This window comes from Pongo abelii, chromosome 1 (assembly GCF_028885655.2).
Source record: "Pongo abelii isolate AG06213 chromosome 1, NHGRI_mPonAbe1-v2.0_pri, whole genome shotgun sequence".
NCBI lineage: Eukaryota > Metazoa > Chordata > Mammalia > Primates > Hominidae > Pongo > Pongo abelii.
The window spans coordinates 48,711,786-48,729,381 of record NC_071985.2 but is presented as its reverse complement, the minus strand read 5'-3'; the positions used below and the strand labels follow the sequence as shown (position 1 = coordinate 48,729,381).

The window sequence follows — 17,596 nt, the reverse complement described above, 5'->3', positions numbered from 1 at the left end:
TGTCTCAAAAAAAATAAAAAATAAATTAAAAAACCTACTAAGAAGAGTTTAAGATTTGTTTGCAATTTTTTTTTTAGACGAATAGTATATAGTCAAAGTACCGTGTTAAGTTGTTTCCCTCTGCCCCCACCTTCATTGTGGTTATATTATTCCTTTGAAATACGTTTGTGTTAATTGGTTTCTGTATTCGTTCCATTTTAGCGATCTTTTTTGACACCATCCTTGTTAACTTTTGTTTTTTGTATATGTAGAACATTGACGTAATTCCAAAAATCAGAACTATATAAATGGTATACTCAGAGAAGTATCACTCCCTCCCCTATCTCTTCTACCCCTTACTTATTCCACATGTACTCCCTGCCAGCCCTTCTAAATGGACCAAGCACGTATGTGCGTGTTTGTTTCTCCTCCTTTCTAGCACAAAACATAACATATTTATTCTTTTGCAGTTTGCTCTTTTCAGTAACTGTATATCCTGGAAATTACTCCATACGGTCCCTAGAGATCATTCTTTCTTTCTTTCTTTTTTTCTTTTTTTGAGACAGAATCTTGCTCTGTCACCCAGGCTGGAGTGCAGTGGCACAATCTCGGTTCACTGCAACTTCTGCCTCCCAGGTTCAAGCGATTCTTCTGCCTCAGCCTCCCAAGTAACTGGGACTACAGGCGAGCACCACCACACCTGGCTAATCTTCGCATTTTTTAGTAGAGACGGGATTTCGCCATGTTGGCGAGGCTGGTCTCGGCCTCCTGACCTCGTGATCTACCCGCCTTGGCCTCCCAAAGTGCTGGGATTACAGGTGTGAGCACTGTGCCCGGCGAGTCATTATTTCTTAAAGCAGCATAGTGCTCCCTTGTGAATATGTGCCATAGTTTCTTCAACTATGTACCTATGTGTAGGCATTTAAGTAGTTTCCAGTGTCTTGCTATTGCAAATTGTGCTGCACAGAATACTGTTATATGTGGCCTTTTATATTTTGGATATGTATTTTCAAGGTAAATTTCCTAGAAGTTGGACTGCTAGATTGAAAGGTAAATGCATACTGTATGTAGTTTTGTTAAATGTTGACAAAATCCCCTCCAAAAGAGCTTGTACCATTTTATATTCCATCAGCTATTCTACGTAACTTTTGGATCTACAACAGCTAAGAGATTAAGTCTAATGGCTGGGCGTGGTGGCTCACACTTGTAATCCCAGCACTTTGGGAGGCCTAGGTGGGAAGTTCACTTGAGGTCAGGAGCTCAAGACCAGCCTGGCCAACATGGTGAAACTCCGCCTCTACCAAAAAATACAAAAATTAGCCAAGCATGGTGGTGCATGCCTGTTGTCCCAGCTACTAGGGAGGCTGAGGTGGGAGAATCACTTGAACCTGGGAGGCGGAGGTTGCAGTGAGCTGAGATAGCTCTGCTGCCCTCTACCCTGGGTGGCAGAGGGAGACTGTCTCAAAAAAAAAAAAAAAAAAAGATTAAATCTAGCAAATTAACAAGTCATGCAGTAACAAGTCACAGCCATGATTAACTCCCTGAAGGACCCCAACTCTTTGAGGTTTCCAATAAAGACCACACCAAACCAATATCCTCCTGGAACGGCCTGAGAGCACCTAGTAGTTCAGGAATTATCCTACCTTGCCAGAATGTTGTAGATACCCAGAGGAAGAGTATTATTTGGAGAGTATTAATGGCAAGTCCTAAAACAACTAGCCAAAATTTAGGGTGAGCCAAACATGTATTATAAAGACAATTGAAAGGAATACTTGAAATTAGAACTATTCCAGAAAATCTGGACTGCCTAGGTTGGCCCCTTTGTCGGTGGAAACTTAATAAAAGTTTTTTCACCTGTTATCCATGGGTTTTAAAAAACCCTTTGTTTCTTGCCCTGGTGGTCCTGATAAAAAGAAAAAAAAAAAAACAAAAACACCTTTGTCATGGTTATTTACATCTTAAAACAGGATTTGATGTTGCAGTTTGCCTAATTCTTCCCTGAAAACCAAAAGGATAGTTGCTGATCACTTCAGAAATGGAGTTATTCTTCAGCAAGGAACTTATGCTATGTATTTGAGCTTTTTGAAGCATACGTATATAAGTATGCATAGTACATTTATTTGTTCTTTTAGTACATTTACTCTTTTTAGTTAAATTTCCTTCACACAGCCAATCTGTGGGTTTCCTTTTTCACACAAGAAGATTGCTGTTACCAGTTTAGATCAATGGAGGGGCAAGAGAAAGGCCAGAGCAGTCTGAATTAGTAACAAAATCCAATTATTGCATATTTTACAAGAAATATGGAATAACTTTAACCATTAGAGACTTCTTTGTACACCTGCTGTTAGGAATAGTCCACAATAATTTCTTGTTATCACCGTTTTCTATTTAATGGGTTCTTCTAGTCTAGAAAACAAAAAAATCCTTGTTTTTAAAATTTCTGTTACAAATTGGAAACCCTGACACGTTTTCAGTGGCTTCCTGCTCTTTGGTCCTGCTCTTGTACTTTTTGTGGCTATTATAACTGCAGCTGCCAAAAACGTTCAGTTAAATGGGAGATTAAAATACATTCCACAAAATTATTGAGGCTGTTCTTCCTGGTGCTATAAGAAAAATTTATTGGAAATGTTGTTTATATATAGGAAGCTGATATGTTTCTGATTCTTCAGGTGACATTTTTCTAATTCTTAAAGTTCTTGAAAATACCTTATTTATATTATTTTTCTAAATAATCTTATTTTTCTGTCAGTTTATATGGAAAAACTTTCTACGTAAAAATTTTGGATATGAATTTTAATTTTGGATATGAATTTTAACTCAGATTCTATTTACTTTGGTTCACTCCAACAAATATTTATTCAGAGCCAGAAGCTGTTTTAGCAGATACAAAGATAAACAAACACAAATGATTAATTCATGTTATCTGAAATTATGGGTTTATTATATTCATTTTTTTAAAGAAGAAAATTAGATTCTTTGAGACAGCCCTTGATAGTAAATTTAATAACATTTATATTCTCTTTGTATGAGTAGTTACTTGCTTTAGACACTTATAAAAATCTTAACTGGTAACAATTGCCAACTAGGTTTTTTTCCATTAATTAAAAGAAACTTTTTATATAGTGAAAGAAATGATCATCTTGGTATATTCTACTATATTATTATTTGCTTTATACTTGTTTTATTGAAATTATCTTTCTACTTTGCTTTTTTGGGGAATATTGCCTTGTCAGATAGTCTACTAATACCTAAGAATTATGATTGCAAACCTAGCTGTAGAATATTTTTACTTCCCTTTTGTGACATAGATTTATTTTTTAATATGACATATGATTCCAAAACTCAGAAATAAAATTTTTTGCTGCTAAAGTATACAACATATTCTAGGTATCCTAAAATGAATATCTGTATGGGGAGAGGAGAGAGACAGGAGAAGATGGTGGTCTTTATCATTAGAAACTTATATATTTTTAACTAAAGTACTTATTAACATATGAAATGTTATGAGAACTATAAACTTGGAACTCCACTATCAGAAGCTTTACTATAATTTGTTAGTTGAAGATAATTCTGATGAATTTTCCCTTTACCTTTTGCTTTCCCCTTTTTTCCCGCTGCTTCCTCTGAAGTCTCCTTCCAAATGGTTTTGGAAACTGGTTCCAGTAAGTTTGCTCAGCTACTTCAGTTTGCTCTCCAGAATTGTAATTGTAGAATGGTATTGTTTATGTCTTGCTGTTAAAGTCGTTTCATGTAATTCTATTAGTCACTGAATAGAGATTGGATTTTAAGGTCATGTAAAATGGAAAGATAAAAGATATAGCCAAGGTTTAGATCAGAAGTTCTAAAAATAATTTAAAGGGTAAACATCCTATTGCTAATCTTGTCAGTATTCACAGACTATCAGTAAGTAGGTTAAAAAAAAAAGAAACTTATGGGCCAGGTGCACTGGCTCACACCTGTAATCCCAGCACTTTGGGAGGCCAAGGCGGGCAGATCATGAGGTCAGGAGGTCGAGACCAGCCTGACCAACATGGAAAAACCCCATCTCTACTAAAAATACAAAATTAGCTGGGCGTGGTGGTGCATGCCTGTAATCCCAGCTACTCGGGAGGCTGAGGCAGGAGAATCGCTTGAACCAGGAAGGCAGAGGTTGCAGTGAGCCGAGATCGCGCCATTGCACTCCAGCCTGGGCAACAAGAGTGAAACCGTCTCAAAAAAACAAAAACAAAAACAAAAAACTTACTATGTAGCTTCTCATTAGTTTAAATAATTTTAGTAAATATTAATTTGAATTGCATGAATAAATTGCCTGCATTTAAAAATCATCTTTGTGGCTGAGCATGGTGGCTCACACTTAAAATCCCAGTACTTTGAGAGGCCAAGGTGGGAGGATTGCTTGAGCCCAGGAGTTCAAGACCATCTTGGATAACATATTGAACCTCCATCTCTATTTTAAAAAAATTATCCTTTTGACAGAACTAGTTCCTTTTCAGCTTGAATTATAGATGACACTTCACTTTTTGTGTGATTAAAAAAGCAGAAGGTTTTCTGTGACCTCACCAGAAGTGGACCAAAACCATATTAAATTCTGATTTGACTTAAAGATTGATCTTTCAGGTTTAAATATGGGGATGGGTGTGTTAAACCACTTAAGAACTGTTTTACACCCTCGAGAATAAAACTCTAATTTAGAAATATACCATAATGGCCGGGTGCGGTGGCTCATGCACATAATCCCACACTTTGAGAGGCTAAGGCTGGTGGATCCTTTGAGCCCAGGAATTTGAGACCAGCCTGGGCAACTTGGCAAAACCCTATCTCTACAAAAAATACAAAAATGAGGCAGGCATAATGGTACACACTTGTGGTTTCACCTTCTCAAGAGGCTGAGGTGGGAGAATCACCTGAGACCAGGAGGTCGAGGCTGCAGTGAGCCATGATTGTGTCACTGCACTCCAGCCTGGGTAACAGAGTGAGATGCTATCTCCAAAAAATAAATAAATAAAAAAAAATAAAACAAACAAAAAACAAAAAAAGGAGAAGAAAATAAATATACCATAATGTTGAAATATAAAAATATAGGGTGTTCTTTCTAAATGCCAAATTTCTAAGTTTGCAGAAAGAAAGGGCATGTTTCCATGCAATGAGTTTATAAAGCAAATAGCATGTTCAAGTACAAAAGACTCTTTCATGCATTGCAGATGAACCTTCTGAGTGCTGGACATAATCTCAAGATTTAAAGTTGGTTTACCTAATATATCTTCTAGAATACAATCTTTAGGAAAATGTTTTGGCATCCCATTCATAATTCTCTGTCTAGTCTAAACCGTAGATACTTATTGCTAATGTCATATAAAGCTGTGTGTGTGTGTGTGTGCACGCACACATACATATGCCTGTTTGCACATACCTTGTACAAAAGTGCTACTTTGCAGGAGGGAGTAGAACAAATCACATAATTCAGTTCTTTGTTCCATGACCCTGGGTGCTTGGCTTAGTCCAATTCAGGTCATAGGCTGAAAACAAACTACTAGTCCCAGCCCAATTTTGAGGATGTCCAAGAGGCAGACTATTTTGATCCCAGATAACCAAAGAAAAGCATGTAAGGATCTGGAACAGATACTAATTGTGAGAACAGTAGCTTAAGCCTGGAAGATACCACTGTACTGGTTGATTTCTTTTTCCTTTCTTCCTTCCTCTTCCTTCCCCATGGTTGATTTTAAACTGTTTCTTAGCTGCAAAGTGAGGAATTTTCTAAGAATTATGTTAAAATGAGAATCAATTAAAAAATCTATATAGTACCTGCAAGTAATTTTTTTCTGAATATAGTTACCCCCTGAATTAGGGATGTACTCTTAAATACAGAGTCTATTATGCACTAATTAATAAGAACCTTCAGAAATCTTTAAGAGAAAAACATGTTCCATGAATTTTGTCCTTGGGTAGCCAGTGAGAGAAATCCAGGAATAAGTTATCTCCTTCTTCATTAATGCTGATGCTTTTCTGAGAGATAGCATTGAAAAGAAATCTAACTTCACTACCAAATCTTAAGTATTCTCTTTCAATAAATTTTTATTTTTCTATTTTTATTCTCACAAAAGTGTTTTATCTCATAATTATATTTTAATTCTAAAATATAGAGATGACCAATTTAGATGGAATTAGAAGAAACAATAGTTTGATAACCTTAAAAAAACTACCAGTAATTTATGTTATATATTTTGCTAGTAAAATACTTTAGTGTGTACATTCACTAAATCTTCAGCATTATTTTACTTGGCTTTAGAAGAATTAACAGCTAATAGCTAACCTTTATTGATTGCTTGCTATGTGCCCAGCAGGATGCATAGCACTTTGTGTCCATCATCTTACTTAATCTTCCAGTGGTTCTATGAAGTGGGTACCATTATTACCTCAGTTTACAGATGGGAAAATGAGAAATGAGAGTTTAAGTAACTTGTCCAAGATCACAAAACTAGTAAGTGGCAGAACCAGGATCTGAACCAGGATCTGAATTTGGTCTCTTAACTATTACAGCATGTCTCATTTTTTAGAGATCTATTTTTAAAAATTCTATCTAGCCACACCAAACAATCTTTAGGAAACAAAGGTTTCCTCTCTTTTTCTGAGGGGGAGCAAGAACCCATATACTTGCTCAATTATTAATGAAATCTAAGTTGGGAGGGTTTTTCTTTTTCACTTTCAAAGTTGTTAACTATTTGTGTTTCCTTAACATTCAAATAATAACCCAGAATGTCTTGGTGATACTATTCTAGTTCCTCAAATTTCTTTTAAGAATAGTATATTCTTTTACCTTCCCCCTCATTTTGATAACTCTTTCTGCTTGAATAGCATTCTTGCTCTTCCCGTATAAGAATTTTCAGTTTAAATTAAGTCTGAATTAAAGTGGATGAATTTTATTATCTTCAAAAGAGCAGAACTGATTATTTGGATACAAAGTGTTCAAAATCTGTTTTGTGATGTTTTTATACTTAAATATTTAAGCCAAATGTCAGTTAGTGTAAATTAGCAGTATGTTGTATTACGTATTGAGCTTCAAAACTATAGCTATTGCTGCCGTGTATTTAACTTTGGTAATACCTAGTGTTATTTAGAAAAAAAGAAATATTGGTGAGTGGTCTCATTTCTCATGATTTATTTTATTACCGATACATTAGAATTTACGGTACTGATTTTTTTCCTATGCGTTGTCTGGTACTTATTTATTTTCATGTATTTTTTTTATATTATAGGCTCGTTATAGGAAAGAGCAAACATTGCTTAAGCAACTGCCTTGCATTCCATTGGTAGAAAATTTGTTGAAGGATGGGACAGATGGCTGTGCATTAGCTGCCCTTATTCATTTTTACTGTCCTGATGTTGTCAGATTAGAGGGTAAGTGTTCCATTGTAATATTTCTGAACTGTAGACAGATAGTAACCAATATTTAAGACAGTATCATTTTGCACTCCAGCCTAGGTGACAGAGTGGGACCCTGTCTCAAAAAAAGACAATATTATTTAATAAGTACTGAAAACTTTTTTTAAAAAAAAAGAACATTTATATATAATTCTGAGGGAGGCAGTTCAAAAAAAATAGTGCTCGGTTTCTAAGTCTTAATGTATAATGACTACTATATTTATAAATGTATGTTTGTTAACCAGAATTGTGTATTTGTACTAATTACAAGATGGATAGGAAATATTTATTATCAAATTAATCCAAAGTCACCACCTTGCTCTTTTCTTATTTGAAGATATTTGTTTGAAAGAAACTATGTCTTTGGCTGATAGCCTGTATAATCTGCAGCTGATTCAAGAATTTTGCCAAGAATACTTGAACCAGTGTTGCCATTTCACTCTGGAAGATATGCTCTATGCTGCTTCATCCATAAAGGTAAATTAAATTATTCTTTTTTTCCCTTTGCTTTGTTAAAATATGTTTTTTTAAAAAACAAACAAACAAAAACGCCGGGCACAGTGCCTCATGCCTGTAATCCCAGTACTTTGGGAGGACAAGGTGGGGGAATTGCTTAAGCCTGGGAGGTTGAGGCTGCAGCGAGCCATGATCGTGCCACTGCAGTCCAGCCTGGGCAACAGAGAAAGACCCTGTCTCAAAAAATAAGTAAATAAAATTTTAAAAATAAAAAATAAACCATAGAACAAGATATATAAATGACCTAGCAACTTTAAGCTTATAGATTAACTATATCAGTCAAAAGAGCTTTTGAAGAAAGTTTTTGATTTTTTTCTCCTTATTTTGTTTTTTAATATACTATTAGCTACAAGTTTCTTTTATAGTGCAAAGCCAAACTTAAAGTCATGTACAAAATTGGCCAGGTGTAGTGACTCGTGCCTGTAATCCCAGCACTTTGGGAGGAGGAGGTGGGCAGATAGCTTGAGCTCAGGAGTTCAAGACCAGACTGGGCAACATGGTGAAACCCCATCCCTACAATAAATGCAAAAATTAGCTGGGAGTGGTGGCATGTGCCTGTGTTCCCAGCTACTTGGGAGGCTGAGGTAGGAGGATTGCTTGAGTCTGGAAGGCGGAGGTTGCTGTGAGTTGAGATCGCGCCACTGCACCCTAGCCTGGGCAACAGAGCCAGGCCCTGTCTCAAAAAAAGAAAAAAAAAAGTCATGTACAAAATTGATCTGTTGTCTTAATGTTTGCAAAATAGAGAATAAGCCATTAAATGTTTCTTACAAATAGCAATGCTTACAAATAGTAAGATTCTTTATAAATAATGAAGCTTTTTCTTAAAGAATTTTTAATTTTTGAATTAAACAAAAAATTAATTGAAAAGTAACATTATGTACTATTTAACTACCATTATGCATAAATATATGATATGTATAGTTAAATGATATGGTATCCTTGCGTATTTTTATGTGTACAATGAGTCACTGAGCATTAAATTGAAATTTAGTTTGTTTATTCTCACTAGATTATATATAATTGTTCTGTAGTTATCAGACTGTTTGAAATTTGTCACCTTTATTGTCCTTTGACTGTTGGCTAATGTATGCTGTCAGATTGTGTTAAAAGAATAAAATTTCACATGGGTAGTATTATTTTCTTAATTTTAAGTTGATTATATTTTATTTACATTGATGTTAAATGTTAAAGATAATAATCATGGCCGAGCATGGTGGCTCACACCTGTAATCTCAGCACTTTGGGAGGCTGAGGTGGGCAGATCACTGAGGCCAGGAGTTTGAAACCAGCCTGGCCAACATGGTGAAACCTCACCTTTACTAAAAATACAAACATCAGCCATGTGTAGTGGCATGCGCCTATAATCCCAGCTACTTGGGAGGCTGAGGCAGGAGAATCACTTGAACCTGGGAGACAGAGGTTGCAGTGAGCTGAGATGGCACCACTGCATTCCAGCCTGGGTGACAGAATAAGACTATGTCTCAAAAAAAAAAAAATCATCATTATCATCATCATGAATAGATTTTTGAAAATCATTCCATTCCATTCCCAAGTTTGAAAATTAAGTTGTGTTATGAATACTGTTATTTTTAATACTTCAAGAATTATTTCTTATCCTCCAGATGTTATTTTAGTAATGTTAGTGTTATATTTTATGTGAGTCAATAATATAAAGTCAATTCAGAAATCAGAAATGTTTTCTAGTTGAGTCATATTAATTTATGAAATACTGAACTACAATATAAAAACTTCAGGCCTGGTGCGGTGGCTCATGCCTATAATCCCAGCACTTTGGGAGGACAAGGCAGGAGGATCACTTCAGTCCAGGAGTTTGAGACCGGCCTGGGCAACATAGTGAGACCTTTGTCTTTACAGAAAATAAAGTTAGCGAGGTGTGATGGCACACACCTGTAGTACCAGCTACTCAGGAGGTTGATATTGGAGGATTGCTTGAACCTAGGAGGCTGAGACTGCAGTGAGCCCTGATTGCATGACTGCACTCCAAACTTAGTGACAAACCAAGACCCTGTCACCAAAAACAAAACAAAACAAAAACCATAGGGGCTTTCTCTTTTAATTTTTAAAGGTTAAAAAAGAGTGTTTAAAATAGTAATTATTTGAAGTTCAAGATTTGCTGTTGCTAAAAACATGGTGGGAATCATATGCATGTTATATAAACACAGGCAACCCCCATGTCTGCAGTTTTAGTTCTGGTAAACCATTTGGAAGCAGATTGGGGAAACGAACTGGGTACACCTATTGCTTTTGAAGAATTTTAGGATTTGTTTGCAGCTAGTCTAGATTACCAAGTGTCACATGTGCATCATTAGAACAAAGCCCTAATTTAAGACACTGAAGAAACTACAGAATGCAAGTGTGTAAAAGTTATTAAGATGAAAAGAAAGGAGCATTAAACAAGTTTGTCAGCAAAATGTAAAATGGCAAAATTTGGAGATTATTACAACTTTTAGAACATTGCAGGACCCACACTAATGTTTGAAAAATATTTTAGCAAGAGACTATTATATGCTAGACACTGTGCTGAGCCTGGGGATTTGGTCATTTATTCATTCATCGGCAGATATTTACTGAGTATCTCCATGTGCCAGACACTATTCTTAGCTTTGGAGGTAAAGCAGTGAACGAAATGGCAGGGTAAACTATAAAGCCAGTGGTAAAGACATTTCCAAAATAAGCCACTGCTCCTGCTGACCCGAAGTTGTACCCAGTCTCTTGTGTCTGACACATCAAAAACAATTTTTTTCTAATTGATGTTGAAGGTTTAAACCCTTGTCATTCATATCAGAATGAAAGTTAGGTAATATTATTTCCATATATATCGTAATGCTTTTTCTGGCATTTTCGGGTAATAACAGAAATATTAATTTCTGTTAATACCAGAAAAGGCATTAACAAGATATCTACGTTGTCAGCTAAAAATTTAAATGCTACTTCTGTAATCTCAAAGGAAAAAAACTGTCTCACTAAATACATGGAGATATAAGATTGCATTTGTTTAAGTTGGTATACCTTGGACTTCCAATACATAATATACAGTCCTGATGTTTATATCAACTTTGTCTGGGTACGACCCATATAAAGATATTTTCTTAAATTAGGTATATTTAAACTATGATTGTCTACAGAAAGAGCTTTGGTCACTTTCTATGTTCTTTACTTATTACTACCACAGCTTTGACTTCATTTGAATACCTTTTTTTTTAAGTTCAGTCTTATTTTAAACTTTTAGCTTAAGTTCAAGGGTACATATGCAGGTTTGTTACATAGGTAAACTTGTGTCATGGGGGTTTGTGGTACAGATTTTTATTTCGTCACCCAGGTATTAAGCCTAATACCCGTCAGTTATTTCTCCTGATCCTCTCCCTCCTTTCACCTTCCACTCACGGATAGTTTGCAGTTTCTGTTGTTCTCTTTCTGTCCCTGTGTTTTCATCATATAAGTGAGAGCATGTGGTGTGTGGTTTTGTTTCTGCATTAGTTTGCTAAGGATAATGACCTCCAGCTCCATCTGCGTTCCTACAAAGGACATGAGCTTGTTCTTTTTTATGGCTGCATAGTATTCCATGGTGTGTATGTACCCCATTTTCTTTATCCAGTCTACCGTTGATGGGCATTTAGGATGATTCCATGTCTTCGCTATTGTTAATAGTGCTGCAGTGAACATACACATGCATGTGTCTTTTTGGTGGAATGATTTATGTTCCTTTGGGATATACCCAGTAATGGGATTGCTGGGTCGAATAGTATTTCTGTTTTTAGGTCTTTGAGGAATTACCACACTGTTTTCCACATCGGTTGAACTAGTTTACACTCCCACCAACAGTGTGTAAATGTTCCTTTTTCTCTGCAACTTTGTCAGCACCTATTATTTTTTGACTTTTTAGTAATAGCCATTCTAACTGGTGTGAGATGGTATCTCATTGTGGTTTTGATTTGCATTTCTCTAATGATCAGTGATATTGGGCTTTTTTTCATATGCTTGTTGGCCACTTGTATGTCTATGTCTTTTGAAAAGTGTTTATTCATGTCCTTTGCCCACTTCTTAATGGGATTATTTTTATCTTGTAAATATGTTTAAGTCCCTTATAGATGCTGGATATGAGACCTTGGTCAGATGCATAGTTGCAAAAATTTTCTCCCATTCTATAAGCTCTCTGTTCACACTATTGATAGTTTCTTTTACTGTGCAGAAGCTCTGTAGTTTAATTAGATCCTATTTGTCAATTTTTGCTTTTGTTGCAATTTCTTTTGGCACCTTTGTCATGAAATCTTTGCCCATTCCTATGTCCAGAATGGTACTGCCTAGGTTTTCTTCCAGGGTTTTTATAGTTTTGGGTTTATATTTAATTCTTTAATCCATCTTGAGTTAATTTTTTTATATAGTGTAAGGAAAGTGTCTGTTTTCAATCTTCTGAGTATGGCTAGACCGTTATCCCAACACCATTTGTTGAATAGGGAGTCCTTCCCCATTGTTTGCTTTGGTCAGCTTTTTCAAAGATCAGGTGGTTGTAGATATGTGGCCTTATTTCTGGGCTCTCTATTCTGTTCCATTTTTTTACCAGTACCATGCTGTTTTGGTTACTGTAGCCCTGTAATATAGTTTGCAGTCAGGTAACATGATGCCTCCTGCTTTGTTCTTTTTGCTTAGGATTGCCTTGGCTATTCAGGTTCTTTTTTGGTTCAATATGATTTTTAAAATAGTTTTTTTTAGTTCTATGAAGAATATCATTGGTAGTTTAATAAGAATAGCATTGAATCTATACATTGATTTGGGCAGTATGGCTATTTTAACAATATTGATTCTTCCTGTCCATGAGCATGGAATGTTTTTCCGTTTGTTTGTATCATCTCTGATTTCTTTGAGCAGTGTATTGTAGTTCTCCTTGTAGAGATCTTTCACTTCCCTGGTTAGCTGTGTTCCTAGGTATTTTATTCTTTTTGTGCCAATTGTGAATGGGATTGCATTCCTGATTTGGCTCTTGGCTTAACTGTTGTTGGTGTATAGGAATGTTAGTGATTTTTGTATATTGATTTTGTATCCTGAGACTTTGCTGAAGTTGTTTATCAGCTTAAGGAGCTTTTGGGACAAGAGTATGTAGCCTTATGACCATCTTAACTAAAAGAAGGAAAGAAGAAGCTTTTAAATGAAATTAATCTGGCATCATTCCTGAAATATGGTGACAGATTTATTGCTGTTTAATCGTCATGAACTCAGAAAGACATAATCTTCATGAGCTTTAATTACTGGGAAAATTATTTCTTACTGTACTGACATCTTGTGGCCAAATAGTACAATTATGTTATTAGGATGGCTATCTTACCAAAGTCCTTAAAATATTAACTTATTTTCTGTTCAACAGATAATTATTGAGCACTTAAGCAGTATTTTTTCAAAATATAATCAGCTTTCAGTTAACTAGGCTAGTAAAATGGAACCTAGCACCAGTACTTAAAAACCAATTTTATACTTTGGCTTTAGAAAGTATACCATAAAGATAAGTATAAAGAAGAAATATAAATCATAGTAATCTTATTACCCAGAAATATTCTGTCAATGTTTTGATGTTTTACTGACTGTTTTTTTTAGTACGTAGATTCATTCATTTGTACATTCGTTTAATAAATATTTATTGAGCATCTATCATGTGCCAGACACTGTTTTAAACACTGAAGATATAATGATGAGCATAAGCTTTGTCTTTTTAGACCTTATCATCTGGAGGGTAAGATGAGGAACCCCGGAGAATGTAGTAATAGATAAATCTGGGAAGAGAAAAAGGGACTGTACCAAGTAGCCTCTTGTAAGCCATAGTAAGATTCCCTTTACCTCAAGAGCAATGGAAAGAGAGTTGCATTTTGAAAAGTTTGTTTTCTTAGCAAGCCAAAGAAAAAGCTATTGTGTTCCAAACAAGGCAAAAATGTTTGAATCAGAGCAGTTATGATGGAGAGAAGTTGGTGAATTTCAGAAATATTTAGGATGCAAAATCTGCATGCTTTGGTGATGAATTGGACATGGAAGAAAGAAGAAGGTGTCAAGGATGACTCCTAGGTTTCTGGTTTGCACACTGGGATAGTGGAGCCATTCAGTGAGATAGGACTGCAATAAGATCACATTTGTAGAGAATCTGGTCACTATTTCAATTTTGGACATAGGCCTTTGAGATATCCAAAAGAAAATGCTCGGTAGGCCACTGCATATATAAGTGCAGTCAGTACATTTGAGAATCATTTAGTAGATGATGGACGTAGGCATGGCAGTGTTTCAAAAAGGGGCGAGATCAGGAATATCAAATACAGCTGAGAGGTCAAGTAAGATGGGAAATCTGTTTGATTTAGCAACATATGTACATCATTGGTGACTTGAGCAGTTGCTGTTAGGGGAATGATGTGACTCAGTGCCAAGACTGAAGTAGATTAGAGAGTAAAAGTGATGAAATGGAAAATGTCAGTAGAGGCCTGCTCCTAAAAGAAGTTTGTGAAGAGGTAAAAAAATGGTGGGAATGAAGAGAAACTAGAGAATAGTTATTGAGTAAAGGTTTTGTTTCATTTATTTTGATGGGAGGGATTTGAGCATGTTTTTTTTTTCTTTTTTTTATTATTAGTATACTTTAAGTTTTAGGGTACATGTGCACAATGTACAGGTTAGTTACATATGTATACATGTGCCATGCTGGTGCGCTGCACCCATTAACTCGCCATTTAGCATTAGGTATATCTCCTAATGCTATCCCTCCCCGCTACCCCCACCCCACAACAGTCCCCAGAGTGTGATGTTCCTCTTCCTGTGTCCATGTGTTCTCATTGTTCAATTCCCACCTATGAGTGAGAACATGCGGTGTTTGGTTTTTTGTCCTTGCGATAGTTTACTGAGAATGATGATTTCCAATTTCATCCATGTCCCTACAAAGGACATGAACTCATCATTTTTTATGGCTGCATAGTGTTCCATGGTGTATATGTGCCACATTTTCTTAATCCAGTCTATCATTGTTGGACATTTGGGTTGGTTCCAAGTCTTTGCTATTGTGAATAGTGCCGCAATAAACATACGTGTACACATGTCTTTATAGCAGCATGATTTATAGTCCTTTGGGTATATACCCAGTAATGGGATGGCTGGGTCAAATGGTATTTCTAGTTCTAGATCCCTGAGGAATCGCCACACTGACTTCCACAATGGTTGAACTAGTTTACAGTTCCACCAACAGTGTAAAAGCGTTCCTATTTCTCCACATCCTCTCCAGCACCTGTTGTTTCCTGACTTTTTAATGATCACCATTCTAACTGGTGTGAGATGGTATCTCATTGTGGTTTTGATTTGCATTTCTCTGATGGCCAGTGATGAGCATTTTTTCATGTGTCTTTTGGCTGCATAAATGTCTTCTTTTGAGAAGTGTCCGTTCATATCCTTCGCCCACTTTTTGATGGAGTTGAGCATGTTTAAAAGCCAAATAGGAAGGATTCTGTTGAGAGGGATACATATGAAGGATACATATGTAGGAGAGAAAAGTAGGATTAAGAATATGATTGCATTCACAGCAATTTGGATGGAATTGGAGACCATTATTCTCAGTGAAGTAACTCAGGAATGGAAAACCAAACATCATATGTTCTCACTCATAAGTGGGAGCTACACTATAAGGATGCAAAGGCATAAGAATGATACAGTGGACTTTGGGGACTCAGGGAATAAAGCGGAAGGGACGTGAGGGATAAAAGACTACACATTGGGTACAGTGTACACTGCTTGGGTGATGGGTGCACCAGAATCTCAGAAATTACCTAAAGAACTTATTCATGTAGCCAAACACCACCTGTTTCCCCAAACACCTATTAAAATAAGAAATACATTTTTTAAAACTGTAAAGTTTCTGAGAAGTCAAGCAGGGATGAGATCCACTGCATAGCCTTTATGGATTATAAGGATTCTTACTACTTTTTTTAGTCACAAATTTTAATGGCTGCTTCAATTAGTATGTATCTGTATATCAACATTCTAAAATTCTGAGTATTTATAGTAAAAGCAAACACTGAAGGTAAAGTAGAAACCTACCAAATGCTCTTCATCACTGTGCATTATCTTCTGTAACACTCCAGACTCTTACACTCAGCCACCTACAAGACAGGTCCACTTAAATGTCCAGTGAACATCTCAAACAATGACTCTAGATTCCTTTCATTACCTGTTTCTCCCAGTCCTCTGTATCTCACTATTAGTTGCTCAAGACAAAAACCTAAGAGTCATCACTCTTGATTCTTCTCTTTTCATCACTTTCTTTTTATTTTTTTTAGAGACAGGGTCTCACTCTGTCACCCAGGCTGGAGTGCAGTGGCACAGTCAGCCAAATCCTGGGCTCAAGCTGTATTCCTGCCCCAGCCTCCCAAGCAGCTAGGATGACAGGCATGTGCCACCATGCATAAGCTAAGTTTTAAAATTTTTATAGAGGCAAGCTATGTTGCCCGGGCTGGTCTCAACCTCCGGGCCTCAAGCAGTCCTTCCTCCTCAGCCTCCTCAAGCACTGGGATTACAGGCATGAGCCACTGTGCCCAGCCTCTTTTCTTCACTTTCTACATACACAATAGCCTTCCAGAACTATCAGATGAGAGATGATATTTGAAAGTCACCAACTTAAACATGAGAAATAAAACCAAGAGAACGCAGGAGTTCTAGTGGAGAGCATACAGAGTTTAAGGATTATTCATAATTAGCAAGTAGAAAGAAGGCAGACTGGCTGCTCTGAAAAGCCATCTTTGCATTGTTCCTCGTCCGCCTCCTTGCTCGCCGCAGCCGCCGCCGCCGCACGCCTCCTCCGCCGCCGCGATCTCCGGCAGCTTTATCGCCAGAGTCCCTGAACTCTCGCTTTCCTTTTAATCCCCTGCATCGGATCACCGGCGTGCCCCACCATGTCAGACGCAGCCGTAGACACCAGCTCCGAAATCACCACCAAGGACTTAAAGGAGAAGAAGGAAGTTGTGGAAGAGGCGGAAAATGGAAGAGACGCCCCTGCTAACGGGAATGCTAATGAGGAAAATGGGGAGCAGGAGGCTGACAATGAGGTAGATGAAGAAGAGGAAGAAGGTGGGGAAGAAGAGGAGGAGGAAGACGGTGATGGTGAGGAAGAGGATGGAGATGAAGATGAGGAAGCTGAGTCAGCTACGGGCAAGCGGGCAGCTGAAGATGATGAGGATGACGATGTCGATACCAAGAAGCAGAAGACCTACGAGGATGACTAGACAGCAAAAAAGGAAAAGTTAAACTAAAAAAAAAGGCCGCCGTGACCTATTCACCCTCTACTTCCCGTCTCAGAATCTAAACGTGGTCACCTTCGAGTAGAGAGGCCCGCCCGCCCACCGTGGGCAGTGCCACCCGCAGATGACACGCGCTCTCCACCACCCAACCCAAACCATGAGAATTTGCAACAGGGGAGGAAAAAAGAACCAAAACTTCCAAGGCCCTGCTTTTTTTCTTAAAAGTACTTTAAAAAGGAAATTTGTTTGTATTTTTTATTTACATTTTATATTTTTGTACATATTGTTAGGGTCAGCCATTTTTAATTATCTTGGATGACCAAACCAGCCTTCGGAGCGTTCTCTGTCCTACTTCTGACTTTACTTGTGGTGTGACCATGTTCATTATAATCTCAAAGGAGAAAAAAAACCTT

The 17,596-nt window shown here is 36.9% G+C and overlaps 2 protein-coding genes across 11 annotated transcripts in view; both read left to right on the top strand.

Annotated features, from left to right (window-relative positions):
* Positions 1–17,596, top strand: part of CAMSAP2 (calmodulin regulated spectrin associated protein family member 2) — a 124,524-nt gene that overhangs the window by 86,684 nt on the left and 20,244 nt on the right. For 5 of the 10 annotated variants that reach the window (XM_054523514.2, XM_054523512.2, XM_063725990.1 and 2 more), the window contains 3 exons: positions 3,609–3,641; positions 7,233–7,374; positions 7,736–7,875. In XM_054523514.2, coding sequence (XP_054379489.1) covers positions 3,609–3,641; positions 7,233–7,374; positions 7,736–7,875 — 315 coding nt within the window. The remainder of the gene's footprint in view (positions 1–3,608; positions 3,642–7,232; positions 7,375–7,735; positions 7,876–17,596) is intronic. The other 5 variants (XM_054523515.2, XM_002809641.5, XM_063725995.1 and 2 more) reach the window with 1 other exon arrangement.
* LOC112128476 (prothymosin alpha-like) lies at positions 12,936–17,217 on the top strand. The gene has a single exon (XM_063726013.1). It carries the CDS (start codon positions 16,839–16,841, stop codon positions 17,166–17,168), a length of 330 nt encoding a protein of 109 aa, XP_063582083.1. The 5' UTR covers positions 12,936–16,838; the 3' UTR covers positions 17,169–17,217.

Coding starts and splice junctions, on each gene's coding strand:
- LOC112128476 (XM_063726013.1), top strand. CDS start 16,839: ATGTCAGACGCAGCCGTAGACACCAGCTCCGAAATCACCACCAAGGAC.